Source organism: Capra hircus, chromosome 7, assembly GCF_001704415.2.
Source record: "Capra hircus breed San Clemente chromosome 7, ASM170441v1, whole genome shotgun sequence".
NCBI lineage: Eukaryota > Metazoa > Chordata > Mammalia > Artiodactyla > Bovidae > Capra > Capra hircus.
Window position 1 is genome coordinate 98303245 of NC_030814.1, and position 24067 is coordinate 98327311.

Sequence of the window (24067 nt, forward strand, 5' to 3'; positions counted from 1 at the left end):
CCCACCATAAGCCTCTCTTCTTTTTTATTTATTTACTTGGCTGCATTAGGTCGTAGTTGGAGCATAAGGGGATCTTCATTGCATTATGTGGGATCTTTCATTGAGGCACATAGGCTCAGTTGCTCCGTGGCATGTGGGTTCTTAGTTCCTGAGCAGGGATCAAACCCAGGTCCCCTGCATTGCAAGGAAGATTCTTAACCACTGGACCACCAGGGAAGTTCCTAGGCCACTCTTCTTAATTCCAAGTCTATTCACCAAATTATAGTCAGAAGGAAAGAAACAAAGCAAGATATAAATATGAAAATAATTATTCACATAGAAACTATATTCATTTATAAGCGAGGCATACACAAATATTTATGGAACAGTTTATTAGTATAGAAAATGTTAAAAGGCTCTTGTACTCTTCACTCCAACAAAAGAGCTTGGTAAGAAAGATAAATAGATATACTGGACTAGAGATATCCGAGAACTGCCACAAGGCTGTTGCTGCTGCTGCTGCTAAGTTGCTTCAGTCATGTCCGACTCTGTGTGACCCCATAGACGGCAGCCCACCAGGCTCCCCCGTCCCTGGGATTCTCCAGGCAAGAACACTGGAGTGGGTTGCCATTTCCTTCTCCAATGCAGGAAAGTGAAAAGTGAAAGTGAAGTCGCTCAGTCGTGTCCGACTCTTAGCGACCCCATGGACTGCAGCCCAGCAGGCTCCTCCGCCCATGGGATTTTCCAGGCAAGAGTACTGGAGTGGGGTGCCATTGCCACAAGGCTGTTAGGAAAATCTAAATACCAAACTGTCATTCCTCAGTGGCCCCTTAACACAGAGCAAATCAAACATTATAAAACAATTTTCACCTAATTGCATTATTAGAAATTTACTTTGATTCACCTATGATCCAACTGGCTTCAAAAAGAAAAGAGAAAATATAACTGATTTAAAGAAAAAGCTCTATTAATTTTATGTACCACTGTGGAAACATGACTTACAGAGTCATCTCCCCTCATATTCATTTCTGAGAGTAATTACTAGAAATTCACTGTCCAACAGTGCACTTTATGAAAGAGGATTGATAAACACAATGTATTTCCAACTTTAATAACAACTTTTTCTTCTGAAGGATTACACATAGATTAATTTTCATCAAGCTTTCTCATATTACTTATATTTCTTTCCAATGTGAGTTTTTACATGTAAAGATGTGGGCTCATTGAAATCTTTCCAAAACTGTTTAACTCAGGAGTTTTTGTCCAGTGAGCCCTTTCATTCTTTTGGAATTGGAATGACTGAAAGTTTTCTGACTTTTTTTTACATTATAGAGTATCTTTCCCGTGTGCACTCTCTTCAAATGGTTTGTGACAAATGAAGGCTTTACCATACTCCCTCCACTCTGATCTTTTTCAAGTCATCAAAAATAAATAAAAACCTCTGGTAACATCTGAAGGCTTTTCCATATCCCTTACAGTCACAGGGTTTCTCTTCAGTATGAATTCTTTCATGCATTTCTAAGGAGGTATAATTTTTGTAGGACTTCCCACATTGTTTACAAGGTTTCTCTTCTATGGGAATCCTTTCATGTGTTTGCAAACTTTGTAAATATCTTAAGGTTTTCCTATCTTGTTTACACTGATAGGCTTTCTCTCCAGTGTGGCTTCTTTAACATTTTCAAACTGAAGTTGGTTGACTAAAGGCTTCTCTGTATTCCTTATTCATAAAATTTCTTCTCAGTGTGAATTCGTTTGTGCTTTTGGAAGGAAGTGTAATATCTGAAAGCTCTACCACACTGTGAGCATTCGTAGGGTTTCTCTCCAGTGTGCAGCCTCATGTGTACTCTCAAGGTTTGGTGATGGGAGAGGGCTTTCCCACATTCCTTGCATTTGTAGGGTTTCTCTCCAGTGTGAGTTCTTCCATGCGACTGTAAGGAATTGTGATGACTGAAGGCTTTACCACATTGTTTGCATTCGAAGGGTTTCCCTCCAGTATGAATTCGTTTGTGTTTGTGAAAGGAAGGGTAATATCTGAAGGCTTTACCACATTGTTTACATTCATAGGGTTTCTCTCCAGTGTGCAGCCGCATGTGTATTTTTAAGGTTTGCTGATGGGAGAGGGTTTTCCCACATTCCTTGCATTCATAGGGCTTCTCTCCAGTATGAGTTCTTCTGTGTGACTGTAAGGAATTGTAGTAATTGAAAGCTTTACCACATTGTTCACATTCATAGGGTTTCTCTCCAGTGTGAATCCTTTGATGTATTCGAAAGGAACTAGGAGAAATGAAGGCTCTCTCACATTCCTGACATTTATAAGGGCCATCGCCAGTGTGAGTGATCATGTGTGCTCGAAGGCTTGAGAGACCTCTGAAGGTTCTCCCACATGCCTTACATTCATAAGGCTTTTCCCCAGTATGAATTCTTTCATGTTTCCGAAAAGAACTAGGACAACTGAAGGCTTTACCACACTGCTTACATTCATAGGGTTTCTCACCAGTGTGAGTCCTTTGATGTGTTCTAAAAGTATGATAATATCTAAGGAATTTTCCACATTGCTTACACTGATAGGGTTTCTTTTCACTGTGGGTTGTTTCATGTGTTCGCAATGAAGAGGAACAATTAAAAGCTTTCCCACATTTCTTACATGTATATGAAGCATTTCCAGTGTGTGTTACCATGTGTCTTCGAAACCCTGTGCTCCACATGAAGGCCTCCCCACATTCCTTACATTCATAGGGTTTTTCTCCTGTGTGGATTCTTTCATGTGCTTGAAAGGATGCACGGGAATGGAATGCTTTCCCACATTCCTCACATTTATATTTTTTCTCTCGATTGTGATTTTTCTCATGGGTCTCTAAAAATTGGAGATACCCAAAGGCTTTACCACATTCTTTACATCTATATGGCTTCTCGCCATATTTCTGATACTCAGGTGGTTTACGTTCAGTGTGATAACTCATATGTCTCTTAAGGGATGAATGACGTGTAAACACTTTTCCACATACACTGCATTCACGTGGTTTCATTCTATTAGTTTTCTTGTTCAGACTGAGGTTTGGAATAATGCTGAAGTTTTCTCCACACTGACTACCCTCTTTACTTTCACAGAGTCTTTCTACTACATGACTTCTGTGGAAAAAAAACAAACAAGGAGTACATTATTAATGAGTTCTTTATTAACAATTTTATATTTGGTAGGACATTTGAAGTACATTTTTATCACTTATAGCAATAGTGGAGGTTTTATGCCTTGTCTGAATGGTTTCAAGTTTAATATAAGAAATGCTCTTGCAATCATCAAAACAGTGACAATTCACATAGAGAATTTATTTAAAGTGTTGAACTATTTTGTAAACACTGAACATCTATGTCACATAAGTAATTTTGGTGAAAATTTTCCAATAACTAAATTTGGAGCACTAGTTATTTCCTCCTTTTAAAATTGTATAACATAACGGAATACTCACATGAGGTACTATATTATATTGTGGGTATGACTTACCTTAATTTTCTCCCCTGACTTTTGTACTGATCTTCAATGTCATGATCTTCCCATTTTTCTCCTAAATTGCAGATCAAGGAAAATGATTCCAAAATATTATTAGTTATAGAAAAATGACTAGATTCTATATCCATTGTTGGCTGTGACCTTGCCTAGTTTTATTTAGCAACATCCTGCATTTCCACGTTTAATATCTTGGAACAATAAGCAAGAAACACTTGTTGTTACCAATTAACAAAATAAAGGCAAGTTGTCATCCTCACCTATTGAGACCAGGTTCCTCAAGGTTTCCCGCATCACATCTCTATACAGCTTCTTTTGTGAAGGATCCAGGAAAGCCCATTCTTCCAGGGTGAAGTTCACAGCCACATCCTCAAAGGTCACTGAGTCCTAAAGCATCCCAAATGTGTGTATAGGAGGATGTGTGAGACTAACAGCCCTGGACATCTATACACCATTTATATGAAGTCTCATTTTACGTATGAGTCTGTCACCTCTCTGACTTGATTATGAGAAACTTACTCTCTGTCCACACTTACTTCCTTATAAGTTTAACAGCATCATGAAAACATGCAAATTATTTATACAGTTTGTTGTGATCGTATCAGATATTATTTCTGTCTCATCGCAGGGTCCACACATGTTGGGAAATGACAGAAATGCTACACACATGAAACAAATATTATCATTTTAAGATCATGGATTCCTTGTGAGGAAAACTCTTCCCTCTCCCTTACTACCCACTATTTACAGCACTCCAAGAGGCAGAGGGTGAAATTTACATAAGATTTTACTAAGTAAAAACATGGTGAAGAACCAGAAACTTTTACTTCTGTGCCTATCACCAAACATGAGTGTCCAGGACAAATAGAAATCCAGCTTTCAATAAGATCCAACTAGCTATTTAGTCCTTAAGTTCCAGGTTTTTAGAAATAGTACAGTGATGTAGCTGGTGGAATGAAAATAGCCTGACTACCAGGATGTATTGCTTTTAACTTGTGTTATATTTACCACAGGCTCAGCTCTCCCTTTCTCTCTCTGATTTTATGGACTTGAAAGTTACTTGGTATTTAGAGCTCAGATACCAGGAAGAAGATGTCACAACTTAGACCACAAATTCCCTATACTCATGCACCCTGGGGCTGCTCAGAGGCACACAAAGTCACACAAAGTGGGATAATATGCCAGAAGCACTCTTTATGGCAGAACCAGAACACTGTGCCCTGTGCTTTGCTGATCTTGAGTAACAGGTAAAGAGCTGCAGACTGCAAGAGTATTCATTGAAAATCACAATGGATTCACGTTAATTTGACCTTAAAATATAATGAAGGATTCGGCAGTGCTTTCCTCCAAACAACCATAAAATCTGTTTTCAAACTGCAGGAAGAAGTGGTTTCAAAACCAGCCATTCTAGAGGCTGTTCTCCCAAGTTCTCTAATTCCCAAACACTCCTATCTGGTCTACAGAAGTATGATGGCTTGACCACTGAACATATGAATCCCTTCGCTGATGACAGCACACAGTGCCAATAGCGTATGAAAGGGTTTACTTCCCATAATTGAGGTCTCCGGGGAAAGTAAGGCCTGCTTCTCCAGCAGTCAGCAAATGCCTTAAGAGAGAAAGGAGCTTGGGTTTTTTAAAATATTTGGGGGTGGATTTGGGTTCACACACGAGAACAGGATCTTATGAGGGCTTGACGCCTTGTTACTGCCAGTAGAAAGGAGCACCATGGCACTCTTACAACTATGTAGAGGTGTGGGTCAAAGAGAAATGAGAGGAAGGGCTCTGCATACATTCCCTTCTCTCTGAGGAATCTGGATTTTTTCTCTGGTGCACGTAAGGCAGACTCTTCTTGACACCAGTATGGATTTTAAACACTGGTGAGTCTGAAAGGACCTCAGGTTTTTCTGCAGCTTTTTTTCTAGCATTTGCCAGTCCCGTGCCTGAACTGACTTGAATACTCTTTCTCCCTGAGCCATTTCCCCTCCCACTTCCACTTCCTGCCTTCCACTGCCCTTGTATGAACAGAGTTTTGTAATTCTAGCTGTTGTATTTTGTGGACCTGTTATTTTTGTTTTTCTGTGAAGCACAAATATTAGATGTGGGAGGTATAGGAGACTCCACTGCTCCTGGTCACTCCCTTTACAGCCAGCCATCACTGTCTTATTTCTTGTAACTCAAGTTAGATTTTGGTCTCTTGCTCCACTGCAAAAAAACAAAAACAAAAGCACACACACACACACAAGAGATGGGACAGGAGGAAAGACCTCACAGCTAGATCTGCTGGGTTTGAGGAATGATTTTCTTTCTTCCCCATGAAAACAAAAAAGCTTTTTCACTGGTACATTTACAGCTCCCCCAACAATAGGGAGGTACAAATTTTGGACAAGTGCCACTGCAACACGGAATGCTCAGAGAACCTGAACTTTTAAACTCTAGAGGGCTACACGTGACTGTTGGCCACTGCTGGGTCTGTCTGGTATTTCAAAGGAATACTGGGTGCTGAAAATAGGAACTGCAGGGGTTAACTTATTAAACCCATTAAACCTATGGGGGGAAAAAAAAAGAAATGGGTAGGGGGAATGAGGCTTTAAAGTTAATAGAAGTCCACCATAAAAAATGGGAGTTAGAGAACTCCGGTTTTGGGTCTGGTATTTAAGGAACTTGGGGGACTTCCCTGGTGGTCCAGTGGTTAAGAATTCACCTTGCAGTGCAGGGGACACAGATTGGATCACTGGCCAGTGTCTAAGATCCCACATGTCTTGGAGCAACTAAGCCTGTGTGCCACAACTGAGCCCAGGCACCATAACCAGGCGTCCGTCCAAGCACTGCAACAAAAGATCCTGCGTGACACAACAAAGATTCTGTGCGCCATGACTGAGATCTGAGGTAACCTAAATAAATAAATAAACATTTTAGAGCACATGGATGCCATTCCCAACTTCATACGAAAAACTTGCAAACATTTGAAATCAATAACTCTTCTTAGATCCATCAGAGCATTGACGTCACAGGAAAACCACTGTTTCCAAAATTGAGAAAGAGAAAATAAAGATACAAGGCCTGGGGACTTCCTTGGTGGTCCAGTGGTTGGGAATCCACTTTGCAATGCAGGGGTTCAAGAGCTGGATCCTTGGTCGGGAACCAGGATCCTACATGCTTCAGGGCAGCTAAGCCATGCACAGCAGCTGGAGGGCCTACTTGCCACAACTACTGAAGTCCGCCCACTATGTAGCCTGAGGGCCACAATTAGCCTGTGTGCCACACCTGGAGAATTTGTGTGCTGAAGCAATGGATCCCAACTAAGACCCAATGGGGCCAAAACCAAACAAATATTTTTAAAAAGTCATTGATGGCAAACCACAAATGCAGAAGTTCAGAAGATACTCTGTAAAGAGTCTGGCTGCCAGTAGAGGAGACTCCAGTTCGATCCCTGATCTGGGAAGATCCCACATGCCTTGTAGCAACTAAGCCCATGCACCACAACTATTAAACCTGTGTACCAGAGCCCAAGAACTGCAACTACTGCGCCTACAAGCCACAAGCACTAAAGTCTGGGCACTCCGGAGTCTGTGCTCTGTGACAAGAGAAACCCCCGCTTGCCACAACTAGAGAAAGCCTGCACAGCAACAAAGACCCAGCACAGCCAAAAATGAATAAATAAAAATAAAATTATAAAAAAAGAAAATGCACACCCAAGTATTTCATATTGAAACTGAAGAAAGAGTATATTGAAAAAGAAACACCTTAGTTTACACAGATTTTTAAAAATTTACTTTAAGTATAAGTGATTTATAATGTTGTGTTAATTTCTGCTGTATAGCAAAGTGAATCAGTTATACAGATACATTCCTTTCCATATTCCTTTCCATTCTGGTTGATTGGAAAGTGAAAGTTGCTCAATCATGTCCGACTCTTTGCAACCGCATGGACTATAGAGTCCATGGAATTCTCTAGGCCAGAATACTGGAGTGGGTAGCCTTTCCCTTCTCCAGGGGATTTTCCCAACCCAGGGACCAAACCCAGGTCTCCCACATTGCAGGCGGATTCTTTACCAGCTGAGCCACAATGGTTGATTACAGGATACTGAATACAGTTCGTTGTGCTATAGAGTAGGATCTTGCTGTTTGCCGATTCTATATATAATAGCTTGCATCTGCTAATCCCTAACTCCCAATTCATCTGTCTCCACTTTCTCTCCCCCTTAGCCATCACAAGTCTGTTCTCTGTATCCATGACTCTGTTTCTGTTTCATAGATAAATTCATTTGTGTCATATTTTAGATTCCACATATAAGTGATATCATATGATATTTGTCTTTTTTCTTTCTGACTTAGTTTCAGTTCAGTTCAGTTCAGTCACTCAGTCATGTCCGACTCTTTGTGACCCCATGAACCACAGCACGCCAGGCTTCCCTGTCCATCACCAACTCCCGGAGTCCACCCACACCCATGTCTATTGAGTCGATGATGCCAACCAACCATCTCATCTTCTGTTGTCCCCTTCTCCTGCCTTCAATCTTTCCCAGCATCAGGGTCTTTTCCAATGAGTCAGCTCTTTGCATCAGGTGCCCAAAGTACTGGAGTTTCAGCTTCAACATCAGTCCTTCCAATGAACATCCAGGACTGATCTTTAGGATGCACTGGCTGGATTTCCTTGCAGTCCAAGGGATGCTCAAGTCTTCTCCAACACCACAGTTCAAAAGCATCAATTCTTTGGTGCTCAGCTTTCTTTATAGTCCAACTCTCACATCCATACATGACCACTGGAAAAACCATAGCCTTGACTAGACGGACCTTTGTTGGCAAAATAATGTCTCTGTGTTTTAATATGCTGTCTAGGTTGGTCATAACTTTCCTTCCCAGGAGTAAGCGTCTTTTAATTTCATTGCTGCAATCGCCATCTGCAGTGATTCTGGAGCCCAGAAAAATAAAGTCAGCCACTGTTTCCCCATTTATCTGCCATGAAGTGATGGGACCGGATGCCATGATCTTCGTTTTCTGAATGTTGAGCTTTAAGCCAACTTTTTCACTCTCCTCTTTCACTTTCATCAAGAGGCTTTTTAGTTCCTCTTCACTTTCTCCCATAAGGGTGGTGTCATCTGCATATCTGAGGTTATTATTGATATTTCTCCTGGCAATCTTGATTCCAGCTTGTGCTTCCTCCAGCCCAGCGTTTCTCATGATGTACACTGCATATAAGTTAAATAAGCAGGGTGACAATATACAGCCTTGACGTGCTCCTTTTCCTATTTGGAACCAGTGTGCTGTTCCATGTCCAGTTCTAACTGTTGCTTCTTGACCTGCATACAGGTTTCTCAAGAGGCAGGTCAGGAGGTCTGGTATTCCCATCTCTTTCAGAATTTTCCACAGTTTATTGTGATCCACACAGTCAAAGGCTTTGGTATAGCATATAAGGCAGAAAGAGATGTTTTTCTGGAACTCTCTTGCTTTTTCGATGATCCATCAAAACTTACATAGATGACTTCCTTTACTCAGTATGATAACCTCTAGGTCCATCCATGTTGCTGCAAATGGTGTTATTTATTCTTTCTTTATGACTGAATAATATTGCATTGTGTGTGTATATATACACAATGTCCATTCATTTGCATATGGACATTTGTTTCCATGTCTTGGCTATTGTGAATAGTATTGCTATGAACATAGGGGTGCATGTATCTTTTCTATTTATAGTTTTGTTTGGTTATATGCTCAGGATTTGGATTGGTTGCTCATATAACAACTCTATTGCTAGTGTTTTTGAGGAACCTCCATACTGTTTTCCATAGAGGCTGCACCAATTTACATTCCTAGCAACAGCGGAGGAGGGTTCCCAGTTCTCCACATCCTCTCTAGCACTTTTTATTTGTAGTCTCTTTAACAATGGTCATTCTGACTGGTATGAGGTGGTACCTAATTGTAGTTTTGATTTGCACAGAGAAAAAAAGATTTGAATTAAATCAGACATGTTTTCAGAAACCATGCAAGGAAGAAGAGAGTGGATTCAAATTCTATACAGGCATACTTCATTTTATTGTGTTTCACTGTAGTTTGTGGAAACCCTACATTGCCAGATGATGGTTAACATTTTTTAGTAATCAAGTTTTTAAACTGAGCTATACAAATTGCTTTTTAGATATAATGCTGCTGCTGCTGCTAAGTCACTTCAGTCGTGTCCGACTCTGTGCGACCCCGTAGACGGCAGCCCACCAGGCTCCCCCGTCCCTGGGATTCTCCAGGCAAGAACACTGGAGTGGGTTGCCATTTCCTTCTCCAATGCGTGAAAGTGAAGTCGCTCAGTCATGTCCGACCCTTAGCGACCCCATGGACTGCAGCCTACCAGGCTCCTCCATCCATGGGATTTTCCAGGCAAGAGTACTGGAGTGGGTTGCCATTGCCTTCTCCGATATAATGCTACTGTATACTTAATAAGCTATGATATAGTAGAAACATAGCTTTTATATGCACTGGGAAACCAAATAATAAGTGTGACTTACTTTATTGCAGTGGTCCTGAACAGAACCCTCAATTTGAGGTCTCCTTGCATTTCAAGTTTTGAAAGAAAAAAACACTCTTCTAGTTTTCAAACCCCAAAGGTAATCCTTTGAAAATATTAATTTAATAAAATGATAAACAGCCAGTCAAGACAATGAAGAAAGAAAACAGAAATTACTAACATCAGAAATAAAAGGAGAAATCAGCATGAAAAAGGATTTGACACCAACCAACATCCACTTATGATAACAAACAATGCTATTTGCTGAGCAAGTTTAACAAATGTACCACAGTCAAATAAGAAATAAAAAACAATATAGTGCAAACTGTGGATGCAGAGGGGTTATGTATACTTTCGATACATTTCTCTATGCTTCCTAATCAATTTTTCTATACACTAAAACTGCCCTAAAAAAACTGAAGTGTACTAGAAAAAAAAAAAAAGATGAAGACAAACTCATTATCCCTGATGAGTGACCGATGACTGAAACAGGAAACCTTTCATCCAACTGATTTGCATTTATTCAATAAGGTGGCATGGTGTTCCATGAGCTTAAGATCAGTAAGCGAGGTGAAACTTCCACTGAATGCCCTGTTGGACAGAACTGCATAGCATAGTCTGAGAAGCGCCATGGTTACTATCAACATCTCTAGAACTCTAATGTGGATGAGAAGTGTCCCGGCAAGACCGTGAATAGTGGTCCTAGTACATGTACCGGAGAAGGCAATGGCACCCCACTCCAGTACTCTTGCCTGGAAAATCCCATGGATGGAGGAGCCTGGTGGGCTGCAGTCCATGGGGTCGCTAAGAGTCTGACACGACTAAGTGACTTCACTTTTACTTTTCACTTTCATGCACTGGAGAAGGAAATGGCAACCCACTCCAGTGTTCTTGCCTGGAGAATCCCAGGGATGGGGGAGCCTGGTGGGCTGCCGTCTATGGGGTCACACAGAGTCGGACACAACTGAAGTGACTTAGCAGCAGCAGCAGCAGCAGCAGCAGTACATGTACAGAAGAGTGTTACCTTGTGACTTCCCTGGTGGTCCAGTGGTTAAGCAAAGCATCTGCCGAGCAATGTGTGGGACATGAGTTCAATTCCTAGTCATGGAACTAAGATTCCACACACCTACTGAGCCCACACATTTCAAAGAAAGATCCTACCTGATGCAATGAAGATACCATGTGCTGTAACGAAGACCTGATATGGCCCAAAACAAATATATATATATATTTAAAAAGTATTACCTTGATTTGTATTTTGGGTTATCTATTGAGTTCAGAGGTTCTTAAAGTTCTTTTACTACAAAGGGGGCAACTCTTAGACAACTGTCCATGAATCTGTGAATACAAGTAGATAAGGCCAGTTTTGGGCCAGTATCAAGATAAGCGCCTGATGTTTGGGTAGCTGTGTGACTCTGGAGTTTGGATTTTTTAATCAGGGATATCACAAATAAGGGATGAAGAGCAGCAATTGTCTTCTGAACTTGTCCTGCAGGAATGTATATTGTCTTCCTTACAGTCATGCATACATCCCAAAACTGTGCCTTCAATTAACCCCAGGTAAGACTCCATCTGGGAGAATGGGGACCTTTCCCAACACTTCAGCAACTTTTAAGGGAATGAGCAGACGAGGCCTCCTTCTGCAGGAGACTCAGGCGAGGACAGATGTGACACCATCATGTCACATGGCGGTGTTGGTAAGCATGCTGACCTGATGGGGTGCTGTTTCCAAGGTCACAGGCATAATGAGCAGCTCAGCAGAGGATCACATGCTCAGTGCTTGCTGCTGCTGCTGCTAAGTCGCTTCAGTCATGTACAATTCTGTGCGACCCCATAGCTGGTAGCCCACCAGGCTCCTCTGTCCCTGGGATTCTCCAGGCAAGAACACCAGAGTGGGTTGCCATTTCCTTCTCCAATGCATGAAAGTGAAAAGTGAAAGTGAAGTCGCTCAGTCGTGTCCGACTCTTAGTGATCCCATGGACTGCAGCCTACCAGGCTTCTCTGTCCATGGGATTCTCCAGGCAAGAGTGCTGGAGTGGGGTGCCATTTCCTCCTCCTGCTCAGTGCTTATGTTCTCGAAAAATGCAAGTCTGAGTGCCTGATGCATAGTGAGGCCAAACAATACTAAAACACTGGAGTTTGGAACAGAGAAAAGTTTATTACAGAGCTATGCAAAGAGATGGGTGGCTCAAGAACCCCAAAGTTACTAAAAGCTTTCAGCAAAGCCCTTTTATAAGAAAGGTGAGGGAGAGGCCTGATTAGTTGTTGCAAACTTCTTGGTGTCAGATCCTTTGTTCCTGAAGTTAGGTCACGATCAGGGAACAATCTTCTTGTAAATCTCTACCAAATGAATGTCATTCTTTCTTCTGACAAGAAAGAGCAAGGTCCAAAGGCAAAGCTTTCACCCTCTGGGGTCCTGGTCCTGGCTAAGAGGAGGGAGATCTCAGTTGGCAGCTTTGGGCCAGGTTCCCAGACTGCCCGGATGTCATCACTGAGGGAGCCAGGCACAGAACCCAGTGGCCCTCAGGCTGCCCAAAGAAGGGGGAGACAAGGTCCCACAGACTGTGACCCAGGCAGACTGCCACTGCTACTATTAGGTCACAGAGGCTAGGAGGCGGGAGAGGTTCACTGCTGCCTCAAGGCCTGGGCCAAGACTAGCTTTAGTGAGGGCTCTGGAGCCCCACCAGATAGATTCATGGGACTAGATCTGATAGACAGAGTGCCTGAAGAACTACGGATGGAGGTTCATAACACTGAACAAGAGGTGGTGATCAAAACCATTGCCAAAAAAAGAAATGCAAGAAGGCAAAATGGTTGTTGGAGGAGGCCTTACAAATATCTGAGAAAAAGAGAGAAGCAAAAGGCAAAGGAGAAAAAGAAAGATATATTCATCTGAATGTAGATTTCCAAAGGAAAGCAAAGAGAGATAAGAAAGCCTTCCTAAGTGAACAATGCAAAAGAAACAGAGGAAAACAATAACGGAAAAGACTAGAGATCTCTTCAAGAAAATAGAGAACAAGGGAACATTTCATGCAAAGATGGGTACAATAAAGGACAGAAATGGTACAGACCTAACAGAAGCAGAAGATATTAGGAAGAGGTGGCAAGAATACACAGAACTATACAAAAAAGAACTTAATGACTCTGATAACCACGATGGCGTGATCACTCACCTAGAGCCAGACAGCTTGGAGTGTGAAGCCAAGTGGACTTTAGGAAGCATCACTATGAACAAAGCTAGTGGAATTGATGGAATTCCAGGTGAGCTATTTCAAACCCTAAAATGTGATGCTGTGAAAGCGTGGCACTCAATATGCCAGCAAATTTGGCGAACTCAGCAGTGGCCACAGGACTGGAAAAGGTCAGTTTTCATTCCAACCCCAAAGAAGGGCAATGCCAAAGAATGCTCAAACTACTGCACAACTGTACTCATTTCACATGCTAGCAAAATAATGCTCAAAATTCTCCTCGTTAGGCTTTAACAGTATGTGAAGCAAGAACTTTCAGATGTTCAAGCTGGATTTAGAAAAGGCAGAGGAACCAGCAATCAAATTGCCAACATCTGTTGTATTATAGAAAAAGAATTCCAGAAAAACATCTGGTTCATTGACTATGCTAAAGCCTTAGTCTGTGTGGATCACAACAATCTGTGGAAAATTCTTAAGGAGATGGGAATACCAGACCACGTTACCTGCCTCCTGAGAAACCTGTATGCAGGTCAAGAAGCAACAGTTAGAACCAGACATGGAAAAATGGACTGGTTCAAAACTGGGAAAGGAATATGTCAAGGCTGTATATTGTCACCCTGCTTATTTAACTTACATGCAGAGTACACCATGCCAGGGGAGATGAAGCACAAGCTGGAATCAAGATTGCCGGGAGAAATAGCAATAACTTCAGATATGCAGATGACACCAACTTTATGGTAGGAAGCGAAGAGGAACTAAAGAGGCTCTTGATGAAGGTGAAAGAGAAGAGTGAAAAAGCCGGCTTAAAACTCAACATTCAAAAAACTACGATCACGGAATCCAGTCCCATTACTTCATGGCAAAAAATGGGTAAACAATCAAAACAGTGACAGACTTTATTTTTTTTGGCTCCAAAATCAATGCGGATGGTGACTTCAGCCATGAAATTAAAAGACTCTTGCTCCTTGGAAGAAGAACTATGACAAATCTAGACAGTGTATTAAAAAGCAGAGACATTACTTTGCCAACAAAGGTCCGTCTAGTCAAAGCTATGGTTTTTCCAGTGGTCATGTATGGAGGTGAGAGTTGGACCACAAAGAAGGCTGAGCACCAAAGAATTGATGCTTTTGAACTGTGGTGTTGGAGAAGACTCTTGAGAGTCCCTTGAACTGCAAGCAAATCCAACTAGTCCATCCTAAGGAAATCAGTCCTGAATATTCACTGGAAGGACTGATGCTGAAGCTGAAACTCCAATACTTTGGCCACCTGATGCGAAGAACCAACTCGTTAGAAAAGACCCTGATGCTGGGAAAGATGCATCAGGAGAAGGGGATGACAGAGGATGAGATGGTTGGATGGCTGTAGTTGGACACGACTGAGTGACTGAACAACAGTTGGAGCCCCACAGGACACAGCCTCCAGCCTGTTCCCTGGGCCCCAGCTCACCTGTTGGCCCAAGGCCCAGTGAGCTGAAGGGCTTCCAGGAGACGGCCAGGATCCACCTCTTACCTCACTCTCCATCTGATGACCACCATACCACAGACAGATGGCTGAATTCTTTCTCTAAGTTAGTTGCTGAGTCACATTCGACTCTGTGACTCCATGGACGGTAGCCCGCCAGGCCCTTCTGTCCATGGAATTCTTCAGGCAAGAATACTGGGTGAGTAGCCATTCCCTTCTCCAGGGGATCTTCCTCACCCAGGGATCCAACTCAGGTCTCTGGCATTGCAGGTAGATTCTTCTATCTGAGTCACCAGGGAAGCCTGAATTCCTTCCCTGCTGCTGCTAAGTCACTTCAGTCGTGTTCGACTCTGTGTGACCCCATAGACGGCAGCCCACCAGGCTCCCCCGCCCATGGGATTCTCTAGGCAAGAACACTGGAGTGGGTTGCCATTTCCTTCTCCAATGCAGGAAAGTGAAAAGTGAAAGTGAAGTCGCTCAGTCGTGTCCGACTCTTTGCGACCCCATTGACTTCAGCCTACCAGGCTCCTCCATCCATGGGATTTTCCTGCTCAGTTATTGGTCACCACTGCAGAGGGCCCTGCCCACAAGTAACAAACTGTCAATAAGGGAATTCCTTCCCTCAGTTCAGTTCAGTCGCTCAGTCGTGTCTGACTCTTTGCAACCCCAAGTATTGCAGCACGCCAGGTCTACCTGTCCATCACCAACTCCCGGAGTTCACGCAAACTCATATCCATCAAGTCGGTGATGCCATCCAGCCATCTCATCCTCTGTCATCCCCTTTTCCTCCTGCCCCCAATCCCTCCCAGCATCAGAATCTTTTCCAATGAGTCAACTCTTCGCATGAGGTGGCCAAAGTACTGGAGTTTCAGCTTTAGCATCATTCCTTCCAAAGAACACCCAGGGCTGATCTCCTTTAGAATGGACTGGTTGGATCTCCTTGCAGTCCAAGGGACTCTCAAGAGTCTTCTCCAACACCACAGTTCAAAAGCATCAATTCTTCGGTGCTCAGCTTTCTTCACAGTCCAACTCTCACATCCATACGTGACCACTAGAAAAACCATAGCCTTGACTAGACGGACCTTTGTTGGCAAAGTAATGTCTCTGCTTTTGAATATGCTATCTAAGTTGGTCATAACTCCTTCCAAGGAAAGTCACCATCTGCAGTGATTTTGGAGCCCCCCAAAATTCCTTCCCTAGTGGTCCCTTGACAGTTTGTTACTTGTGGGCAGGGCCCTCTGCAGTGCTGACCAATGACTGAGCAGGACTACTAATGGTTGCTCATCCACAATTGGTTGCTGGTAGGCGAGGCCCACTGAGGTACCAACCAAATGCTGAGCAACCTGTTGCCTGGTAACAGGGTGAGCAGTAATGACAAGCACAGCAATGGCTGTGTGCTAAGGGCTGTGCACTAAGGGCTATGCTCACTGCATTCTATTACACTTGTGAGAGTCTCAGTTTTCAAGAGAACCTAGTACATGGTGATAATTGCACTTCTAAGGCAGTTCTTTGCACCAGAAGACTATAGACAGCTTAAGGCCATCATGGGTCACTGTAGGAGGCATAAGAGGAAGCCATCGTATCCTCTATACTGAGGGAGACTCCAAGGGAACTAACAGGAGTGCCTGTTGTATGGTCATTTAAACACAGTCCAGAGCCTTCTGTAGCAGGGGTGCTCTCAAGGTGGGGGAAAATTTCCAAGTAATAGTAAAAATGGGCTCAAGTAAAATTCCTAAATAAGGAATATGTTGTCTCCCCAACACCAAAACAACCTAGTAGGCCTTGTGGGTGCTGAGAACGACTACAAATATTTCTTCACATTGTAAAGGAGGGAGCAGTTGATTACTGAAAAACATACAGAAACTTGACTAAGGGTCTCACATTACATTGGTTAACGGCCCATACACTTTCTGCAAGATCCTTTTTTCCATATTTGTGTATTCTGAATGAAAATGAAATGAATGTGCTCAGAGGAAGATGTCCTTAGTGTGATGTCATACCTGTGTTCCTGAAGCAAAGTGCATGCAGTTCAAATCTTCCTACAGAGACTGTGGGATGGCAAGACCACTGAGGTTCTCTGAAGGTGACCAGATAAAGATGTCCCTTCAGAGGGGAAGGCCTCTGCAGCTGAGAGAATGTTGAAATAGATACTCAACAGAACAGACTTATGTCTGTGAGAGCAAGATGTTTACTGAGTGGATGAAGTAAGTAATTTCCATAATGATAGGGACTAGGAATAGGGGCTAATTTGATGTAACCACAGCTCAAGGTTGTTGTAATCCACTATGAGGTATCATTCATTCTTTCCAGGTTTAGGGACAGATCAAATAAGGCTATTAAAGAAGAAAATTGGGGGCTATCACTTCTCCCTTAATACGTTTCTTTATAATGTTTTTCAATATAATTCAATGTCGTGGTCCATGTGCAGGTTGGAAAAGAATTTTCAGACATGAGGCAGAATGAGAAGGAAATGAAGTTTATTAGAGTGGGAGGTGCTGTTAGAACAGCAGCCCAGCTCAAGGGAGAACCAACGTTGAACAGGGGTCCTTAGTATACTTTTATACCCAGGGTACAAGGAGTGGGATAGGGGTCATTTGCTGATTGGATGAGGTGCGTATTCTGGGTGGGGTAAGAGTAAGGCAAATAACTTCTCCATGTGAGGTAGGAGGGAAAACAGGTTATATTGCTCAGGAGGACCTGAAATCCGTTAATAGTTACAACACGGAGGAGGGAAGGACAATAAGCAACTGGCTTTTCTGTTCCTGCATTCGAAGACCCTCCTCAGTTTTATTTGCTCTTTCGTCCTTGGGTTACCACATTCAAGGCCGTTTAAAACTTTAAATCAGGCCATATTAATGAATTTAACTGTTGGGTAATGTTTGTGGACTCTTATTTTGTCTTGCCAATTTGGAAGTAGAAGACAATTTAATTTTACTTAATGAATCATGGGTTCAGAGCTTCCCTGCTCACTATGGGATATTTTGGGACAATCAGTGATACAACCATGAGAAATTTAGGCAAGAAGAGAGTTCTGCTGCTGAAGGCAAAGTATACCTATTTGTCCTTTATACTCTATTCAGTCATTCCCCTCAGATAATGAGGTAAACTGCTTAAATGTGGAGAAGGCAATGGCACCCCACTCCAGTACTCTTGCCTGGAAAGTCCCATGGATGGAGGAGCCTAGTGGGCTGCAGTCCATGGGGTTGCTGAGAGTTGGACACGACTCAAGTGACTTCATTTTCAGTTTTCACTTTCATGCATTGGAGAAGGAAATGGCAACCCACTCCAGTGTTCTTGCCTGTAGAATCCCAGGGATGAGGGAGCCTGGTGGGCTGCCGTCTACGGGGTCACACAGAGTTGGACACGACTGAGGCGACTTAGCAGCATACAGGAGATGTTAATATTAATTTAAATCCGTATTACAGAGGACCAAAAGTCAGGCAGGCCCCTTCTATATTTTTGCTATGGAAATTCTTCCAGCATATTTTGGATTTACAATCGAATGAAACTGTAGTCCTTTCTTTCAGTACCTTTTTTCTCTGGTTCTCTCCCTCCAGTCTTTCTTTGTTTTGCATTTTAGGTCACTGGATATACTCTGAGGGAGAGAGTGTCCTTTCTACCCTAACATTGATAATTTTTTTCCTCTAGAGAGCCTCACACCAGCGCCATCAGGGTCAGAGGCCTCCTTCATGACAACTGATTACGTTATAGAAATTAAGTACCCCAGGCTTAGATTGGTTTAAATTAACCCCTTTTCTGTGCCACAGTGAGGCTATAGGTGTTGCCCACCTAACTCAGAAGGTCAGTATCTTTGTTGCAGGTGCTTCTAGCAGGTGCAGAAACAGCAGAGGTACTGAAGGGTCCTGTGAGCCCTCTGGTATTAGGAATGGACTCAGCCTGCCACCTACTGGCTGCCTTTACTCTCTCTTCTCTTTCTCTCTGAAATAATCTTTTCAGAGTGATCATCTGAGGGGTTTACCTCATTCACAGGGTATAATCAGCCAAGTAACCCCCGAAGATCCCTCCCTTCCAAGGTCTGGGTGAACCCAGCCTCAGTCACACCTACACTAAAACACAGAGAGGTTCCATCCAAGCCATGGACTAAGGATCACTAGGAGGGTCCCATCCTCATTCTGCTCCCACAGGACAAGGAATTAACACACACTGCCAACTTGGTGTCCTCTGTATACAGAACCCAGGTTTGGTGGGGGTCAATAATGCCACACAGGGCAGCACAGGGCACAAGCGACCGGCAGCTCACAGAGCAGGAGCCCCCAGGCTTTCCTATCAGCCTGTCCAGGTAAGACGCGCTAGGGTGAATGGGAGCGGCGAGGCTTACCTTTCAGTACTAGTCAAACATCAAGTATGTGGAACCTGACTACTCATTACAAGAATCAAACCCAGGTAAGAAAAACATGCATCTGCACTGGCTTGTTTCCACATAAAGAAACATCAACAGGGTGATCAAGAAGTAATTATAACTGGGTATTTGTGCATGGGTGAAGTAAGAGCACAGGAGTGGAGGAGGACATGCGGGCTAGGAGTCCTAAGCTAGTTTCCCAGTTTAGAAATATTTTTAACCTTCACATGCATTATTTAAAATCAGGAGAGAAACTGATATACATCTTATTTTCCTATGCTTAACATTATTTTAAATTGAGTTTTGCTTTTTAAAATTAATTTTTCTACATAGGAAACCACTCCAAGATTTAATCCTTTAAATGTTAACAGATATAAAACTGCACACCATAAAAGATTTACAAATCCCCTTCTAACTAAAAGGATAAGAACATTATAGTTTGTTCCTCCACTATATTTCATACTAGGGATATTTTCAGGAATAAGTGGCATAATATAAAATATTAGGGGTTTGGAATTAAACCCAGAAATAGACTTAAAAGATGTATATAAGCTTTAAAGTGTTTTCTTTATATCAACAAAAATATAAATTCAATGGCTTTTCCCTCACATTCATTAAAACAAAAATTCATTTGCTTTAGGAATAGCATGGCCTTCTAAATGTCTAGGGACAGGAGGGCATTACGCTAAGTGAAATAAGTCAGACAGAGAAAGATAAATACTTTATGACATCACTTACATGTGGAATCTAAGAAACACAACAAACTAGTGAATATTACAAAAAAGAAGCAGACTCACAGATACAGAAAAAAAACTAGTGGTTATGGGGTTGATGGGGGCAATGCAAGTGTAGGGAACTGGCAGTCACAAACAATTTGGTTGTAAGACAGTGTACAGGGATATATCATACATCATGGGGAATATAGCCAGTATTTTGTAGTAACTGTAAATGGAGTATAACCTTTAAAAATTGTATAATAATTTTTTTTAATGGAAAAAACATTTGAGCACTTAAACACACCCATCTCATACTGAGGCTCTCTTTGCCTTAATGGAGCAAAATTCTAGTTGGTTTCAGAATTTTCTTGCTTTACTCACATCGTATCTCTCAAGTAACTTACACATTAAAATCCCCAAAGCTAATGGAAACTAGAATCAAAGGACTGCAACATTTAGCTAAGAAAGAAACATACATTTGAAATGACTGATTTTGAGATTCAAGTATTTATGTGAAAATTTAACAATTTTTAAAAAGTGCTTGGAAATTGAATTGGCTTATTAAACTTCCTTACGGTAGAACTGTAGTTTTTCGTGCACTGGAACTCTACCCGGCTTCGGATCAATCCGAGAACAAAGGAGGACCACCTCTCTCACACACACACATACAACCTCCCTGATGCAATAAACCTGGAGAACTTGCAGGAGGAAAAGGAGAAATGGTAAAGTTCTTTTTAAACTTTTTGTTTTCTATTGGGGTATAAGCTGATTAACAATTTGTGATAGTTTCAGGTGAACAGTGAAGGGACTCAGCCATACATATACGTGTATCCATCAGGAGAAATTATATAGTTTTAAAAACATATTAGGAACTTCCCTGGCAGTCCAGTGGTTAAGACTCCACACTTCCAATGCAGGGGGTATGGGTTTGATCCCTAGTCCAGGAACTAAGATACCCCATGCCATGTGGTGTGGCCAAATAATTAATTTTAAAAAGGACATATTAATTTTATAAAATAATTTATTCTGCTATAAATCACCATTTAAAAACTTTTAATTAAAAAATTTATTTATTTTAATTGGAGACTAATTACTTTACAATATTATAATGGTTTTTGCCATGAATCAGCCACGGGTGCACATGTGTTCTCCATCCAGAAGCTCCCCTCCCACCTCCCTTCCCACCCCATCTCCCAGGGTCATCCCAGTGCACCAGCCTTGAGCACCCTGTCTCATGCATTGAACCTGGACCAGCAATCCACTTCACATATGATAATATACACGTTTCAATGCTACCCTCTCAAATCATCCCACCCTCGCCTTCTCCCACAGAGTCCAAAAGACTGTTCTTTATATCTGTGTCCCTTTTGCTGTCTCTCATATAGAGTCAAAAAAACAGTGCTTTAATTTGGTATACATAACATTTTTGGATTAAAAATTGTCATGGAAGTAATTTTTTAAAAAAACAAAGAGAAAATACTGGTATCAAAACAGAAAAGGAATGGCACCCCACTCCAGTACTCTTGCCTGGAAAATCCCATGGATGGAAGAGCCTGGAAGGCTGCAGTCCATGGGGTCGCTAAGGGTCGGACATGACTGAGCGACTTCACTTTCACTTTTCACTTTCATGCATTGGAGAAGGAAATGGCAACCCACTCCAGTGTTCTTGCCTGGAGAATCCCAGGGACGGGGAAGCCTGGTGAGCTGCCGTCTCTGGGGTCGCACACAGTTGGACACGACTGAAGCGACTTAGCAGCAGCAGCAGCAGCCTTCTTGCTACAGTTCAGAAGAAAAATACACTTTTAGAAAGATGACTAAATTCCCAGACTTGGGGTCCAAGATATAGTTCTTAGAGCAGGTTAGTCACTGGAAAAGAAGGGTAGGGACAGTTGAGGAGCCACAAGAATGAATTCTAGGCTCCACATGCTCTCCCATGTCCCCCAAACAGGGAAGCACAGACTCTACTAGGTTCTAGTCTCACAAGTGAGGAAACCCTATGTCTGATTCAGTTTAAGATTCTGATCCAAATTCATAAACCCTTTGTCCGCAACACAGAAGACATGATAATAGCCTCTTTCAATGTGCATAAATTACTCTGAGTATACCTACACTGTGAACACAAAACTGAAGTTCCGAGTTTTGCGTCCATAGTGTCCAACTCTTTTGTGACCCCATGGACTGTAGACTGCCAGGCTCCTCTGTCTATGGGATTCTCCAGGCAAGAATACTGGAGTTGGTTGCCATTTCCTTCTCCAGGGGCTCTTCCCAATTCAGGGATTGAACTCGCATAGGAAAATTTTAGGCCTCCAACCTCAGAAATGAAATCAGTCCCCACCACTGTGTGCAGTTGCATCCTCAGCTTTCCAGGGCTCTGTAGCATCTCTCAGTATAAAGTCTCCTTCCATTGTGGGTGCGAACATGTAAGACACCTGCCGGGGTGGGGAGTGGGAGTTGCTTCCCCAAAAGAATAACTGGGTCTGCAGGTCTGTTCTCTTTACAGGAGCCTTGGCATGGATCACTGACTATAGGCCTCTGCTCTGCACTGGAATATCTTTGGAACATGCTTGATGTTTCAATGGACACAAACTTAGTGTTTGAACAATCCAGCAACACAATTTAAACCTATCATTATGGGGAAAGGAGGAAAGAAAATTGTAGGGCATTTTCACTAGTTCAACCAGAAAACCTGAAATATTTACTCCTTTCAGGAAAAAAAAAAAAAAGATGTCAGTCGGTGATTATTTCTACATTGAGAAATAGGTTTGTAAATAATCACACCTGAACATTGGTCTGGACATCTAAGCAGATACCACACAACCAGAGAATTTCATCTGAAATCACCTAAAAGTAAAGAATAGTCCTGAGGAACGTACTACACATGCTCCAGGGAGAAAAAACCAGCAGAACAAAATTTTTTAAATGAAATGTAACCCTGGAATTTTTTTTCCCCCTAAAATTCACCTCTTTTGCCTCTTGGGAAATATGTTATACTATCTTTTAAGCTGTATTGATTAAATGCATTTTACTCTGATTGAAAAAAATGGCATTTCAATATATGAATAAATCTTATAAAGGTGACAATCTTTAAATCTTTAAAGTAGGGCCAACCCCGACAGGACACATGACCCAGGAAAGTTTTAAAAGGAACCTCCACACATTAGATGTCTGTGCCCAGGAAAGAGTCTGGGAGGAGAGGCACCAAACTGTTGAACAAAGTAGTTTCAAGTGGTAATTTTTTGCTTTCTTCTAGTGGAAAACATCCACAGACAAAAAAATGGAAAAAAGAGCCATCTAACGCTCTGGGAGGAAAATGATAAACAGTTAAAACACTGCGTCTGTTTGAAATGCACCACGGAGGACAAATAGTTGATAATGATACTGTGAATCTGACAGGGAATTTGGCCTTGGGGATGTAGGGTGAACTCCGAAAATTTAGGGAACTCACTGCCAGCCCTAGGAAGAGCTAAGCTTGAGCGGACAGGGGCGTAGACTTGAGACACTCTTGGTACTCAAATAACTGGAAAACAAGAGAAAACGGGTGACCCCTGGGAAGAAGTCAGGGACTGGAGACCCTACACACCAGAGCTCTTCCCACGCACGAACTACGTAGACCGAGTCACGAGGGTCCCCTGACAATCCTCCCCGGGGGTCACAACACAGTCTGGGGAGGACGCGGGGCTGCGGGGTCGGAGCCGAAGTCGGGGCGCGCAGTGACTGTACAGGACGCCCGGGGTCCTGGCTGCCGGCCCCGCCCCCCACGCGACCGGACGGAGGAGACTGAGGTCCGAGCAACGCCCCTCGGGTCCGCAGGCTCCGGGGTTGACAGCGGGGAGGCCCGACACAACCACAGCTGGTTCGGATCCACTCCAACCAACGCCTCCTCCCCTCTCGCTCCAACTCTGCACCCGGATAACGCACACTCACCATTTCTAGGTTTCCTGGGTCTCTCTGAGTCCTTCCTATGACTCCCACAGTAGGTCACAACAAGACAGACTCTGAGGCAGTGCCGCTAGCGTCTCTGAGAGGTGGGAAACCGGATCACTAGCCGAGCCTGAGGGAGTGAAAACGGAGCCGAAGCGGTGCGTCGCCCCACCTACCTGCCCAAGCGGCGCCCCTGATTGGACAGTTCTCAAAGCTGCACCTCCTAGTACTTGAGTGACAGCTGGACAGAAGGACTTGTGTCTCTAGGGAACTAGCTTCCTCGGCCAACCCCCCAAGAGGCGCCCAGACTCGCGCTGAGGGCAGTGGGTGGAGCAGAAAACTGACCCAGCCCGACGCGGTTACTTGGAAACAAGTTTTGGCAAGCCTGGAGCGGCCTATCTCGTATTCGCCCAGCTCTTTGTGCACACGTGAGGGCGGGGAA

The 24067-nt window shown here is 42.9% G+C and overlaps 1 protein-coding gene across 1 annotated transcript; it reads right to left on the minus strand.

Moving 5' to 3' along the window:
* Positions 1062-23779, minus strand: LOC102184420 (zinc finger protein 709). Its single transcript, XM_013965112.2, has 4 exons — positions 23629-23779; positions 3745-3871; positions 3482-3542; positions 1062-3108 (listed from the first exon to the last, which is right to left on the minus strand). Exons 1-4 carry the CDS (start codon positions 23629-23631, stop codon positions 1698-1700), a joined length of 1602 nt encoding a protein of 533 aa, XP_013820566.2. The 5' UTR covers positions 23632-23779; the 3' UTR covers positions 1062-1697.

Bases quoted from the DNA above. Each gene is read 5' to 3' on its own strand.
- LOC102184420 (XM_013965112.2), bottom strand. The intron at 3,543-3,744 runs GTGAGGATGACA...TCTGCAATTTAG, and splicing joins GAGGAACCTGGTCTCAATAG to GAGAAAAATGGGAAGATCAT. The intron at 3,109-3,481 runs GTAAGTCATACC...TTTTTTCCACAG, and splicing joins AGTCAGGGGAGAAAATTAAG to AAGTCATGTAGTAGAAAGAC.